The sequence below is a fragment of the Anopheles gambiae genome, chromosome 3, assembly GCF_943734735.2.
Source record: "Anopheles gambiae chromosome 3, idAnoGambNW_F1_1, whole genome shotgun sequence".
Lineage (NCBI taxonomy): Eukaryota > Metazoa > Arthropoda > Insecta > Diptera > Culicidae > Anopheles > Anopheles gambiae.
The window spans coordinates 36,227,049-36,242,578 of record NC_064602.1 but is presented as its reverse complement, the minus strand read 5'-3'; the positions used below and the strand labels follow the sequence as shown (position 1 = coordinate 36,242,578).

General features: G+C 48.6%; 2 protein-coding genes across 16 annotated transcripts in view; one reads left to right on the top strand and one right to left on the bottom strand.

The window, feature by feature from the left end:
* The window catches only part of LOC1278939 (uncharacterized), a 72,451-nt gene extending 69,158 nt beyond the window's left edge, over positions 1 to 3,293 (top strand). For all 15 annotated transcript variants that reach the window (XM_061653140.1, XM_061653139.1, XM_061653138.1 and 12 more), the window contains one exon: positions 58 to 3,293. In XM_061653140.1, coding sequence (XP_061509124.1) covers positions 58 to 179 — 122 coding nt within the window. In that variant the 3' untranslated portion in view covers positions 180 to 3,293. The remainder of the gene's footprint in view (positions 1 to 57) is intronic.
* LOC1278943 (collagen alpha-1(XI) chain) lies at positions 521 to 13,828 on the bottom strand. The gene is made up of 13 exons (XM_061653136.1): positions 13,718 to 13,828; positions 12,682 to 13,108; positions 9,839 to 10,401; positions 9,029 to 9,775; positions 8,595 to 8,957; positions 7,601 to 8,527; positions 7,473 to 7,517; positions 7,194 to 7,400; positions 6,557 to 7,132; positions 5,680 to 6,489; positions 4,892 to 5,621; positions 4,634 to 4,818; positions 521 to 4,554 (listed from the first exon to the last, which is right to left on the bottom strand). The coding sequence occupies exons 2-13, from the start codon at positions 12,872 to 12,874 to the stop codon at positions 4,189 to 4,191; spliced, it is 5,712 nt and encodes a 1,903-aa protein (XP_061509120.1). The 5' UTR covers positions 12,875 to 13,108; positions 13,718 to 13,828; the 3' UTR covers positions 521 to 4,188.
* Between the last annotated feature and the right edge of the window lie 1,702 nt (positions 13,829 to 15,530).

The window sequence follows — 15,530 nt, the reverse complement described above, 5'->3', positions numbered from 1 at the left end:
TTCCTCCCTCTGTCTCTGCCGGTTTTACTAAACCATCCTTTATTCTTGTTGTTTTAGATCCCACCGGACTAGCACTGTACATTAGCAGCGACGGTACGACGATGGTCGGCAGCCACGAGGTGCATTCGCGCATGCCGGCCGGAGCATTTAAGCAGGTTGTCATGGAAACGCCCAGATAGTAGCAACCGTAGCAGCAAAGTTGCTCCGCCAACAGCCGCTGCCGCCCAACAGGGGCCGCCACCACCGGCTGGCGGGTGAATGTGGCGTCGCGTGTTGTTGCGGCACAATCGTTCGAGGCACAGCGTGCAGAGTGCATCATCGTCGTCGTGCTTCATCCAAATTGTGTATTTGCCATACCCCCTCCCCTTCGGTTCAGGCGAGTCAGTGTGTATGCGTGTGTTGCCTGCGGTGCTAAACCGGCAGAGGCATATGATACAAAACAATGCTACAGTGTGTGATTATTGGTTTAGGAAAGCGCGCCCGTGCCGTGTTGTACAGTAGTGTAGTAGTCGTAACTGTATTTTCTTTTTTTTTTGTTTCGTTTGCCTTTTTGTTGTCCGCCGTACGTATGTACGATATTGTGAAAAACTTTCTCCCTCGTATGTGTGATTTTATGTATGTGTGTGTTTGTATGTGCGATATCTGCCTGTATGTGTATGTAAAGTGTATGGTCTCGAGGGTTTAGTTTTTCACTTCCGTATCCTTTCTCCGTGACCACCGTGAATGTTTACTAACAGCAGCAAAAAGCGATACAAAATGCGCTCATATTGGCATTGTCTGCATCCAAGCAGAGAGCAATAGTGACGTCAGGTTCAATGAAGAAGCAGCAATTTCTTATCAAAAACACACAAGAAACCCCTCCGCACCGTGCGATACATTGCAAAGCAAGCAGTTTGGTTAGGCTAGCACACCTAAGAAATTGTTCGTGTGCATAAAAAAAAAACGCATCGTGAAAAGGGAGGTGTGATGAAAGGGCGGGAAAGGATTTCGGTAATCAACCATTGTTTTAAATCAGTTCACTCTCTTCCAAATGTTCTTTCGCAGTTTGATTCCGTACGATACATCTTGTCTAAACAGGGACACAAGCACAGCAAACACCATTAGATCAGAATAGAGAAAGAAGAAGAAGAAGAAGCAAATACCATAAGCCATTACGTTGTGATAAACTTTAACGGGTTAAAGAGTTTTTTTTAATTTGAATTCTTCTTTATGCTTAAAATCCTGTGCTAGCATGTAACCTGCTGCTGCTGCTGCTGCGGCTGCTGCTACACACATTTACTGCTACTTGGGTGGTATTTTTTAACGGATTTTATAGTTAGGATTGTGTGCAGTTTTTTTTCTTTGTGTGTGTGTGCCTCTTTTTTTGTGTTTCTGTACAAACGTTTCCAATCGGTGCCGCCGTTACGTTGAAAAGTAGCTTAGCGTGTGATGTAGCGTAAAAACGAGCGCATAAAGTGGCGAAGAAACAATTGTGAGTTGCAACTGCTTTGGAAGAATTGATTGAAAAGAACAAAGCGTAAAAATCGGGCAAGTAATATGTAGTGAGGAGCGAACAACAGGAACATAGCCTGCAAGTAAGAAAGAGACGTAATAAACAATAACAACACAAACGAATCCCTCCGCCCTCTTCACGTGCTCCCCGAGGGGATGGGAGGACACCGCTGGTGAAAATAAAAACAAACAAGAAAAAGGGACAGCTCCCTTACTCTTGAGATTGTGGTTGCGCATCGTTAGGACACAGGAAAAGAAAAAGCAACAACAACAAAAAACACTGTATATGTGTGTTGCACTGATAGCAGAGAGCGATTATATTACTTTATTACTGTAGTATCATTAGTTTTAATCTTATTTCTTTTACCTTTTATAATTCGTTCCAGTTAACGTAAAAAAATGTGAAGAAAGCAAATGAAATTTGTTTATGTTTCAAGAATGTTTTTTTTTTTAATTATAATTATTACTTTGTAAAATCAGCTGCGAAAAATGAATGCAATCGCTGTGCTTTAGGGTAGTAGTGGTTGGTTTTGTATTACTTTTGCACGCACCGTTTATGTTCCTAGCACTGGATCCTTTAGGTAATCAAAGTGTTTGAATAATCAGGTCATCCTAGGGTCATACAGTAAGACAAAATTATAGCCTTTTATTATCCAAACTTTAAGCTTTGATTGCGTGGAAGAACGCGTGCAAGCATGGTATTTGTTTTTTTTTCTAAAGAAAGAATGTTGCTCTGTTGTCCCTTTCTCAAACCAGATTAAATGTTTTATTTATTTCCTTTGTTCAGTGTATATAATTAACTGGTATAACAAACACACACACACAACAGCTGCTGTATGTAAAGAGTAAACGAAGTGCAACACTGCGTCGCGTGTCACTAACTCTAGTTGATAGGAAAGCGAAAGGAGATTTGTTGGAACTGTTCTAACACAGAGTGCAGTTACGAATAGAATCAATTGCAATGTAAAGTTGTAAAGAAGCACCAGCAGGGAAAAATGATGAACAGTGGCAACCAACAGCACACATACATACAGCGTAATGTCTCCATCCAGTTTATGAGTGTGCATCCTAGGCATGTATCATATTTGCAAGTAAACGTTTTCAAAGCTCAAGGCGCGACAGCAATGCATAGCAAACACACACACATAAGCAAGCAGTGAACGTAACTAGAGCGTAATCAAATAATTCAGCCTAATAGCAGGAAATCAACCAAGAAGAAATAAATTTAAAAAAACGGTTAGGAAAAATAATCATTACAACATTTCTCAACTTCGAATACAAAAATACCATTCAAAAACTTTGGTAGCAATTGATTGTTTTCTCTTATATAGCGCTGACTGATGCGTTGTTTAGGTAGTACATACACACAAGTAGAGGTAATAACATATTTCATCGTGTTTAATGTAGTTGCAGCTAAAAAAAAAAACAAAGAGAAATGCATTTCGAACCATTGTGCTGTTTGTTTGCTGAGTGCGCGAGAGTTTTCGTTTGCTCCTCCTCGCGAGCGTGTTTTCATGGTAGTTAAAATTCTAAGCTGTGCGCAAAACATAAAATGAACAAGACGACAAGATAGAGAGAGAGAGAACAGAAACCAATCATGCAAAGCCTCGAGATCATCTCCGTACGCTGAGAGGTTCGCTAAACACCTGCTAATAAGATGTTAGTAAGTAAGCGGAATGGGGACGTGTGTAATTCGTACTAGGTAAACTTACACCATACGGTAATGTCAAAGGGCGCGTGGAGACATATACACGGGATGCGGATAAAGTAAAACAAAATATACACAAACCAACAAATCTGAACTCCGGAGGCTCAATGATAGAGTTACAGCTCGTAATTAATATTGAAGAAAAAAAAAAGTGGTGTAGCGCGGTTCATTTTATTTCCCTCGGTGGAGGTAGTTTTGAAGCGAAAATGGTCTCATCCGAACGTTAGCACTGTTTATGTAGAGTTACGTGTAAAAAGGAGTTTTAAAAATGAATATTGAGAACCACTTTCATTACACCATTACAGCCAGGCTGAGCACAAATACCACCAGATGTCGCTTGAAGCGTTTCACCGCGAATGTGATGTGGAAGCGTTTCACGATTTGGTTGAAATATTTCATCGCATTTTAAGCGTTTTGTTTTTCAAATACTTTCTAATGTTTGTTTCATATCCTTTGATAATTTATTCTCCAACAACAAACGATCTTTGGCAGTGCCTGGAGCATCACTTAGCTTTTCGTGGTGTTCGCTGTTCTATACATTGTGCTGCTCCTCCTTTCTAAATCCTTTTTTTTCTCTAATGCACGTGCGCGTATTTGTGTGTGTGTTTTTTTTTCTAAAAATGTGTGGAATGGGGAAAGATATCTATGTACATCTTAGAACAGGTCTAACAACAATGGTGACAATGATTGGAAGGTGTGTGATTGCTATTCCCTCTGATCATCGGTCGATTCCTCTCCTGACTAACAAATGTGCTCAGTCCTATCGGTAAATGTTCGTTCTTATCATTCTAAATACTATCTCGATGTTCTTATCCTATCCTCGATTCCTCTTCGTCTTTCTTCGCGCGTTGTGTGTGTGTGTCTTTTTTAATCTTTTAAATACTAATCTTAAACCTACAACTATGCTCCGATTACCTCACAAATCATATACATGTTTAACGATGATAAAAATATCCTTTTCCTTTTGTAGTTAATCGATCGAAGCTCTGTCATTTAAAGCAAACTGGCCCCACCTGGAAACCGAACGCTTGCTGCGGCAGTCCGTAGTCAACGGGGTAGAAGTCGATAATGGGCAGATACTGCAGCTTCGGCGTGCGTACCTCAAACACCGTTTCGCTCTTGCTCCGGCCCGTCTTGCAGCCGTCCACCAAGACGGTAGGTTTGATCTTCGAATTGTCATACCCAATGTCGATCTCGTTCTCGCCCAGAAACCGTATCGCGTTGTCGTAGCTTTCATCTTTCGTGCTGTACCACGCGACACTGTTCATGCAGGCGTACGTAAAGTTCTGGTACGCTTCCTGTGAAAGCAGCCGCAGGAAGGTCATCTGCACGGTGCCAACCGTTTCGTACGATATCTGCAACGAAATTGAGTGAACATTTGCAATTAGTGATCCTTGCGATCTTCCAGCCACAGCTTCGCATCGCACAACTCACCCTGAAACCTCCGCGCAGGTTCGAGTACCAATCGGTTTTGTCGTTCTCCTTGCGCCACGGTATCGTCGGCATCTGCGAGCTGTGAATGTCCGGGAAGACGCAAGTTTCGCCTGCCGCCGTCATGTTACAGAACACGTACACCGCGTCGTCTCCCATGCCGAGGTTGGGATCGATCCAGTACCAGCCTGTCGGGAATTTGAGAAAAATCAAACCATTGTCTAGCCAAAAACCCCTTCCAGACCCTCCACAAACACTTACCATCCTTAAACTGAGGATGTCCATGGTGCAGATCGCGACACGTACGGGCCGGATTCTCCCGCGTACCGACCGGTTTCCGTATCCGATCCAGCTCCTGGCGCATCGAGTAGATCGAGCTGTACATGTCCAGGAACTTCGGTCCCAAATCCGACGCCTTCGACTTTGTCTTCTTCTTTTTGCTCTTCTTGCGTGGTTCCACCTTCAGTATCTCCTCGTCGAAGTCGTCCACCTCGAGCAGCTCGTCGTCCAGCTCCGTTGCCGCCCCATCGCCAGCCTCACGTTTCTGTCGATCTTCGCCCTTGGTCATGGTGAACTCGTTCATGCGGAACAGCAGCTCCGGTGGGATGAGTGGTGCATCGGCTGGCGGTCCGGGCGGCCCCGGTGGTCCGGGAGGTCCTGGTTCTCCCCGCAGGCCTGCCACACCTTCCGTGCCTTTCGGTCCCAGGGGACCATCGTTTCCAGGCGGTCCCTGTGGTCCATCGTTACCCTTCAGCCCCAGCGGTCCAACCGGGCCCGGTTCGCCCTTGGAGCCTTCCGGACCGGGCAGTCCACGGACGCCCTTGTCACCCTTCTCGCCGGCGTCACCCTTGAGCCCAACAAGTCCAAGCTCACCGCGATGTCCTTTCAGGCCACGCCGCCCGCGATCACCTTTCGGGCCCTTGGTGCCGACTTCGCCCGCCTTGCCCGGTGCTCCACTTTCGCCCGGTTTACCTACGGGACCAATTTCGCCCTGAAAGAGGACACGCGTTAGCGGTGCTGCAATGTCTGGAGTTAATTCCACAACTTACCGATGGTCCTGGAGACCCTCGTAGACCTGGTGGACCTTGCGGTCCAGGCATTCCTTGAGGGCCGGTGAGTCCCTGATTTCCTTGAGGACCTGGCAATCCACGGTCGCCCTTTTCGCCCGCCAATCCTGTCGTTCCTTGCAGTCCAGCTGGGCCTTCGGGTCCCAGCTTTCCTGGGGGTCCAATTTCTCCGGCAGGTCCTGGTGGTCCTGGCTCACCAGGCAATCCTGGTTCACCTTGCTTTCCGTCGTCTCCGTCCTTTCCTACATCGCCTTTCGGTCCCACAAGTCCCGGCTCACCCGGATTACCCGGGAATCCTGGTGGACCAGCAACTCCCTTCGGTCCTTCCAAACCTGGCTGCCCTCGTTTGCCTGGAGGACCCGGTGGTCCAGACTTTCCTTCCTCTCCCTTCGGTCCGATCGATCCTTTCTCGCCCTCCTTGCCCTCGGGTCCGATTGGTCCAGGGGGTCCTTGTGTACCGGGTTCGCCGGCAATTCCCTGCGGCCCAGGAGATCCTGGAGCTCCAGGACCACCCTCAGCACCACGTGGTCCACGACGACCCGGTTCTCCTGGTGGTCCGGCCGGTCCAATCGATCCTGGAGGACCATCGTCACCTCGGCCTCCCTTCATACCCGGAGGTCCAGGCATGCCCTGCGGTCCCGCTGGTCCTGGTGATCCAGGCAACCCGGTCGGTCCATCCTCACCCTTCGGTCCAGTGCGTCCAATCTCTCCTGGAGGTCCCTTTTCGCCTTGTGGTCCAACGGCTCCCGGTTCTCCTCGACTTCCTTGTGATCCGGGGGAACCAACAGGTCCCTGAAGGGGGGAAAAACAATCGATTTTAGTAACATTATAATGTCCTCTTAAAGTATTTCTTACTTACCGCTTCACCTTGGGCACCCTTGAAACCCTTCTCGCCCGGCGGGCCCATGTCACCCTTGTCGCCGTCCTCGCCCGGTGGCCCCACAGGGCCAGGAGGTCCAGCTAAACCACGCTGTCCGGGCAAACCGTCCCGTCCGACCGGTCCAACCAGTCCCTGCTCACCCCGCTCACCCTTTGCTCCTCCTGGACCCGGTGGTCCGGGCGGTCCTGGACGTCCTTCCGCTCCGGGCGGACCTTCCTTACCGGGCTCTCCGGGTTGGCCCTTGTCACCGATTGGTCCCGGCAGTCCGGGCAGTCCAAGCTCTCCCTTTAGACCGGGAAGTCCCGGCATTCCCATCATGCCTCGTTCGCCCGGGAATCCTGGCAGACCCTGACCTCCCTGTGGGCCATTCTTGCCAGGAGGTCCAGGTGGTCCGGATTGTCCTTCCTTGCCAGTGTCGCCTGGTACGCCCGGTTCACCTGGAAGGCCAGGCAACCCCGGTATGCCCGGTTCTCCCACCGGTCCTGGCTCACCCGTCGGTCCTTGCGGTCCTACAACACCGGGAGCACCGATGGGGCCTGGATTTCCGTTTTCACCCTTAAAAATAGTGAATGATGAGTGAAGTGGACTGAAATTATGCAGTGAATGACCTTCTTACCGGTGGTCCACGTTCGCCGGAAGCGCCCGGGGGTCCATCCTTGCCATTATTGCCCGGTGGCCCTGGAAGTCCGATAAAGCCACGAGGTCCTTCCGGTCCTTGCATGCCGATTTCTCCCTGTGCGCCCGGTGAGCCTGGCTGACCGGTGTCTCCTTTGGGGCCGGTAGCTCCATCAGCACCGCGTCTTCCGCGGGGTCCACGGAATCCCTAACAAAGAGGAGCAACAATCCAATGTTGATGACGATTGATAATGATTCCGTTATTCGAGGGAATACTTACTCTTGGTCCAACTTCGCCACGCTCGCCTTGAAGTCCTGTATTGCCCTGTAAATTAAAAAGAACACGTTTACTTCCGGTCCATTCATTCTTACTTTGGATGTACATCTGTAAACCCTTCCATCACTTACCCGTTCGCCCTTTTCACCAGGCAGGCCGGCCATCCCGAACGAACCCTTGTCGCCCTTGTCGCCCGGCGGTCCCGGATAGCCCGGGAAACCCTGCACGCCCTGTTTGCCCTTGTCGCCGGTCAGTCCCATCATGCCCGTCTCACCGCGCGGTCCCTCGAAACCTTTCGGTCCCTCGGGTCCTTCCGATCCCGGTGCTCCCGTCACTCCAGGATGGCCTCGTTCTCCCGGCGTTCCCATATCGCCCTTATCGCCATCGTGTCCCTGCTCACCCTTTTCGCCCTTATCACCGGCAGAGCCTCGTTCACCATCGTCACCCTTCGGCCCCCGGTTGCCCGGGAATCCTATCGGACCCTGAACGCCCTGTGGTCCTACATCGCCTTTCGGTCCGGCGATACCTGGATTACCGTCACGACCGGGTGGACCATCAGCTCCGGGAAGTCCGGGAAGGCCCGGTTTTCCATGTGGGCCGGGAATGCCCGGTGGTCCAAGATTTCCTTGCGGTCCCGGTGGACCTACCGGGCCGGTCGAGCCTGTTTGACCTGGTGCACCCGGTTGACCCTGGGGGCCTGGGTTTCCTTTGGAGCCTGGTATACCTTCAGACCCGGGAAGACCGGGATTCCCCGATGGGCCGGGAAATCCACGTGGACCTGTGAATCCACGCGGTCCTAGTTCACCGGGCATACCGGGCAATCCTGGCGGACCGTCTTCGCCTTGTGCGCCATCGTGTCCTTGGCTTCCCTTCTCTCCAGACGCACCCTGCCGGCCCCTTTCACCTTTCTCGCCCGGGAAGCCGGGAAGTCCGATAGGGCCTTGCTCTCCCTTGACACCTTGCAACCCGGTTGCTCCTCGTTCGCCGTCTCGTCCGGATCGGCCACGACGTCCCTCGCGTCCTTTCGCTCCGACACCTCCGCGAGGTCCAATCGGTCCCTAAAAGAAAGACATTTCAATTTCAGTCCATCAAACTGTGGAAGTGTAAAGGAAAACAACACCTTACCGGTTCACCAACATCGCCCGGTTCTCCTTTGGCACCCTCAGGACCCGGTGGTCCTACAGACCCTGGCACTCCGGTCAAACCCATCGGACCGTCGGCACCGCGCATCGCCGTCATATGCTGGGACAGCATCTGTCTTAGTGCTTCTGCCTGCGAGTCAGGTCCCTTTTCATTGCCAGCTGAGGTCAGTGGCATCATGAACACATGGCCCGGTGGTCCCGGAGGTCCTGATTGTCCGTTCAATCCATCGCGACCCGGATCACCTTTCGGACCAGGTTCTCCCGGAGGTCCACGAGGTCCTCGAATGGTCTTCACACCTCCCACGATGGTAACGGTAGATTGGGCAGGAAATCCAACTGATCGGTCCTTTAGATAAGATTCAAAGACAAGTCACACTTTATTGCAGAACTTCCGCAGAATCGAATTTCCTCAATTACCTCTTCTTCCTCAAACTCTGGACCATAACCATTGCCGGGTTCTGTCCTGGTACGGTTCTCCGTACCATCGCGAGGACTTCCAGTTGGACCTCCAGCACCACTCAATCTTGGATCTCCTCCGGCGGAAGCATCGTACTCTGGATCGGGCAGAGGAAGCACCCCAGGACGCAGCTGATCGTACGCTCCTGGACTAGCGGCAGCCGTTCGATTTCGTGCACCAGTCTCGGCAGTATTCACTCGACTAAGATCTCCACCAAACTCCAGATTATTGTAGTAGTCATCATCATCTCCAATCACTTCCAGACCTTCGCCATCACCGTACAGATCAACGAAGTCTCTTCCGGAACCTCCCGAACTAGCAGCTACAGCTGATGCCTGTTTCGATCGCGAATTTCCTGAACTACTACCACTTCCACCTGCAACGGATACTGACTCTCGCAGCACCTGATCACGAATGCTGGCACCACCCGCTTGTGAGGAAGCTCTTCCACTAGCACTAGAACTAGAGCTAGAGCTGGAACTGCTGCTACTCTGAGTACGACTTGTTGATCCACCTGCAGTACCGTTAGATACCGTCCGTGTGCTTTGTATCGTAACGGTGCGTGTTACTGTGGAGGAAGATCCCGAAGACCCACCGGAAGATGTTGATGCTCCACCGGATCCACCCAGACAGTCTGGAGCATATTTGGTGCAGATGTTGTACGCCTCATCCGGTGTGTTTGCGATCATGAAGAGTTGGAGATCACCCTGGAAATTCAAATTCAATACATTCTACAGATCTTAGCAGTCAGCGGCATCCAAGAAACGCACCGTAAAGAATCCATTCTCCTCGTTCAGCTGCACCCCAGTCAGGATGAGCCCATCGGTCACCAGCTGCACACCAGGCCTTCGGTTCAGCGGACGCGTAATCTGTGTACCACAGTCCAGGATCAGCGTTACCGAGTTACCCTTCACGCTCACGCCCAACCGATGCCACCGTCCGTCGTCGATGTTCACACCGAAGCTGACCATGTTCTGGTACTGGTCCTGCTCGTCATCCTCCGGATTGCCGTCGTAGTAGTACAGGGCCACATCCCGCCCAACCATCAGCATCAGTATCTCGTCCGAATCGCTCGAATACACCGCAAACAGTGGCGCTCGCTCGAGGTTTGGGCTGGCCCGTAGCGTTACCAGCAGCGAAAAATCGAGCGGAAACCCGTCCGGAAAGCTTTCGATCGTCGGTATGCTGAGTACCGTGTCTTGGTTCATGCTGTAGGCCGGTTCCGGATGGGGCTGGTACTGGTTGCGGCTGCCGTTGCACATCCCGGTCGTGGGGGAAACACCGGACGGAAGGGTCGGCATCCCGAACTGCTCAATCATGTCGACGAGACCATCTGAAGAGATTGAAAGGTAAGTGAATATTTTTGCATCTACTAAGAACTACTTCCCGGTCTGGTGGTACAGTCGTCAATAGTAGTAGGATAGTCAGTCCTACGTATGGCGGCACGGTCCATTTGGGGAATGAACCCATGACGGGCATTTTGTTAAGTCGTACGAGTTGACGACTGTACTACGAGACAGTGCTAACATTTAATAAAGCCTGAATATACATAAAACTCGTTCGACTCATCGAAACTTGCAAACTCAAAATGTGAACTTTCATCTAAAACAATAAACAAAATGAACTCATGGTGACAACAATATTATATTAATTCCATCTACAATATTTTAAATCGCATGTGATCGTTCCAGACATCGTAAATGATTCAAAAACAAAGACCATTTACACCCAGTAGCGTGACAATAGTCTAAATAAAATTGAAACGATTTTCGAATTGCGATATCGAATAAGGATAAAGCTGTGCGACAGGCTCGGAAAATCGTACAGAGATTAGTGATTGTGTTTTGGGTGTATTTCATCAATAATTTACAACCCGACCCCGAACCATGTGCATGTGCGCTAGGTTTCCCCATTGTTCAACAATGCAAAACGCAAAGAATTAGCGTGTTTCCAATGTCCAAGCCCTTTAACAAAAACGACTAAGCCCTGCTGTTGCGATCCACACTTTTGGTTCATTGTGCAATATTTAAATGCACCCAACAACAACCGAGAGAGCCTAACTCTAGCTGACCTAGTTTTGTGAGCTTTTCTTTTTTTTTTTTGTGAGACTTTTGTGCCAACGAGCGTACGTGATGACGGATTACACTACAGCAATTTAATACATTCTTCAGCTCCATCGCCCACCGCCAATGCAATGTTTCAATGTGTGTGTGTGTGTTTGTGTTTTTAAAGTTGTCGATTGTATCGTGCGGCTCCCTTTCGCACTCGATGTAGATTAATTACAACACATGTCCGTGGGCAACACATGGCGCGTAACAATGTATGGCGGTGCAGTGATGCACATTGCACCCATCATCTCCGAACGCAAGACACGAGACCGGCGAAGAGCAATGATTTAAAACCCATAAATTTCCATAAGCCTTCGTTTGCAGCCGTTTTTGCGCTTGGAATCGCGTGCCATTCGCCAACCCCATCGTCGCGTGTGCGTGTGCTGCTGGTGTGTTTACGCAGATTAACAGCGTGGCGTTCTCCAAAGAGTTGACACGGACAGTGCTTATGATGTTGCTGGCGATGCGATTATCAATATGATTACAACGATTACAACGCCTCTGGTGCGGCGGGACGCAAATCAAAGGGATATGGGAGTGTGCCGATCGGTCAATAATCGGTTAGGTTTACTTGCTTTATCCTACGGTAGTACATGTTTTTTTCCCACAGACAGGAATTATTTGCTTTTTTTCAATTGCCAAAGATAAAATGAATTATTCTTTGTAGATTTAAACTGCTGTGGAATGAGTTTTTGACATAACTTAACCAAATGTAAACCATTTTGCCGGAAACGGTAAAGTAACGAATAAAAATCCCTTTATGCTTACAAATTGCATACTTCTAGGCGTATAGCAATACAGGGTTTACCTAGCCAATCGGGCGTCGTCAAAACGCTATCGGTCGCCGTAAATACTTTTTCGGGCGAAATAAACCCTCAATTGGGTACTGTCATTGCTATTCGAGCCTTGTGAAGTATGAATCGGGCAAAGCACAGAATGAAAGCGTCCTACTCTTGAAGGTGTCAAATCGGTAGCTCCGGTGTGTTTGATCCATTAAGTTGTTTAAAAATACGTATTTTGCATGTTGTTTAACTTAGTATGTATTATTTTAAAATGTTAACTTAACTTATTCACCAAACATGTTATATTATTTAAAAAATATAAAACCAAATTGCATTGTACGGGCTTGATTTAAAAATTTAAAATAAGGAATTTGAATAATTTTTGTTTGTAATTTAACTTACAAATAGTGAATTTTCTTGCAGGTCATTAAATTTGCTCGCAAAAAAGTATTATTTTACAACTAGAAAGCAAGAAAATATAAAGTAGGCCGCATTCATTCTGCACTATGCCCGATTCATACTTCACAAGGCCCGAATAGAAACGACAGTGCCCAATTGAGGGTTTACGTCGCCCGAAAAAGTATTTACGGCGACCGATAACGTTTTGACGACGCCCAATTGGCTAGGTAAACTCTGTAATCATTTTGAACACCAAGGTTAGCTGCACCATTTTTATCTGTTTTTTTTTTTTTTTATTAGCGTGGGACACTCTTGACTACTTACCCGTTCGTGGTTCGGCAGCTGCATATACCACTAGCCCACTGGCGACAACGCCCACGATCAACAGGGCCAACAGTGACGATGTCACCCGCCGCAAACCATGCCGCCAGCTCGGGATGCTCATCGTGTGTCGCTTCCTTCGCCCCCGGGGCCGTTGAAAGGACACGCCGACGTACTGTGGATGCGTCTGCTGCATGTCCTCTATAGCGCCTCGGAACGGAACGAAAAATTCCACTCCCGGCGCATACACACGCAGCCGTTATTTAACGTGATTTTTATTCCTCCCTGTGATTAAACCTGTCAATAGCTTTACGCTTTTCACTTTACTCCAACCGCAAGCACTAACGCACATTTAATAAACGATTAATTTTTGAGGACGTTTACTCGTCAAACATTACATCTCTGTCGCTTCCGGTGTCGGATGATTTCACTGCAGCAAAAGCCAGGGAAAAGGGAAAACAAACTAAGTTAATTTTTTGGTAAAACACTAAACGAACATTGAAATTTAAATCACAGTAAGATCATTTTATAATATTGGGAAAAAGTAATCCATAATGTAGAGCACCGTACGAAACTGTGTCACTAGACGTTGGAATTGTTTGACCTGTTCCCACACACGCTTTTCTATTTTATCCTTTCCTCTTTGCCGTTCGCTTCTTGGTCACTTTATCAATCCTGCTCACTCAGCGACAGCCTGTTCCCACAATTTCGGCATTAGATATAGCTGAAGTATAGGGGCCAACTGTGAGCTGTATTCTTATCAACCAGCTTAGTTTGCGTGGCACACTAAAATTAGGCTACCAGTCCAATCTAAGCGCACGCTGTTACACAGGAAAGGGTGCTGTTTGATAAACTTCCGAAGCAACCACACTGCATGGGCACTGAGCAACTTTTAGTTTCGCAAACTGATCTCGCTTCAATGCTGTCATTTGGTTTGAGCTGAACTGAGCGCACAACTATTAACTTTTTATACAATTTCTAATATTTCAAACACCAGCCGAATGTAAAGATGAACCTCTAACTACACAATTGCACCTACTTTTCACGGCACCGGACACTCCGATCTGCAGGCCACGAACAACGATCACCGACTGATCGGAAGTCGGGCTGCGCATGGGCTTTTACTGCCGGGTGCGTTATGAAGCTGTCGCTGATTGCGCTGCGTCTTGCGCGACAGCTTGGGACTGTTCTTGCTGTTACTTCTTTCGCGCGTAGCTGGAGAAGTGATTACCCGGCAATGGCAATGTGTGTGTGTGTGTGGTGATGTTTCGGAAATGGTGAAATATAGAACTATTTGTGAAGAAAGAAAGAGAGAGAGCGAGACACGCACAGATTAGCTGTGAAATGTATAGAATCGCGCTGAGAGATTGATGTTTGGGGTCGAACTTGCTAACTAAATTTAAAAAATTGTACCCAAAACCCTTACGACAAGAGGCAGAAACCAAAATTAAGCGCAGATGTCTTCGGAAATTATAAGAAAATCATCAATTTTCTAATTCTGCAAGCTATGACACACAAAATTATAGCCAAGCTAAGCATGTTGTACTTGTCGCTTAATAAGACTTCTTTATACAAACAACGACATTAAGATTCAACGATTGCACTACATAACACATGTGGCGGCTGAGGAAAGCTTAACATCACAGAGCGCGCGCGTTGGAAAATCTATTAAGCCGTTCCGCAACCGCTAGACGCAGCGCTGACACTGTCATCGTTCAGGCCGCTCGTTCCAAAACCGCCCGACCCCAAGCCCCGAAAGCAATCTGACTGATGGCTTTTGATTAGTTTAACAGATGGGAGCAGATCTTCTGATCGGGTTTGCCAGCGTGCGTCGCTATGGGATTGTTGGCAAATTTCCGTACAAACCCACTCGCCGTCGACTTGTTCCGTTTGTTCCGCAGCGCAACGGGCACATTCTGCCGGCGGTAGCTAATCCACCTAAAAGCGAGGCAATCGCTTCGTGCTGGAGTATCAACGGCAGGCAGTGCTTTGTAGCCACGTGTTCGTTGTTTTTCTTTCATGCTGCTGCTGTTGCCACTTCTTCTCGAGGCGCGGTGTAAGTGAACGTGCGGCGGGGGGAACGGTGGGTCTTGTAAATGGTGTGTACGGCGTCGCACAACCACTTGTGACTGGCCCATAATCCGGAGCGGCCAGTTTGTTTGCTTGGGCGAAACATCACGCGTGCAGGATTTGGTGCGACTTTGGGGGCAATTTCGTAAAAATCATTCATTTGCACGATGGGTGTTGCTGAGGATGTTTTTGTTTTTTTTTTTTTGCTTGCACTCGAATGGCACCCTCATCTGGGCCCCGTTACATTGTTGCAGTGGGACAAACTGTTACAAATTACGTTTTCAGAGGTTGAACTGACTTAAAAGGACCATTTTTAGGTGCAAATTGCCAACATACAGGTAAATGCGCCTGAATGGTATGCAATCCACGTACAAATCTCTCCTTACAGAGCGCATTGATTAAAAATATCCCATTTCTTCCATGGAATACATGCAAATGACATCATTTTAGCCAGAAATATGTAGTACAAGAGATGAAGTGACAACAACAGCAAAATGGTTTCCTTCTTCATGAAGCTAACTCCCGAACGACTGTCACCCAGCGCTGGGTAATCGAGCACAGCAATTATGTGCGCCACATGCTCGCCAGCAAATAGTGCGGCACAAAAGTGGACCTTTGCCGAGGCGCGCAGCTGACGCGTACGGGGTTTTCTTGCCGCGAGAAACGGGCAGATGACAATTCCATTAGCGCAAGCTTCTCCAGCTTCCCGCCCAGTCAGCCTCGTCCGCAACAAATCACTCACTTCCGATTCGCCCCGGAAGCAGGGCGGTCGGGCGGGCGGC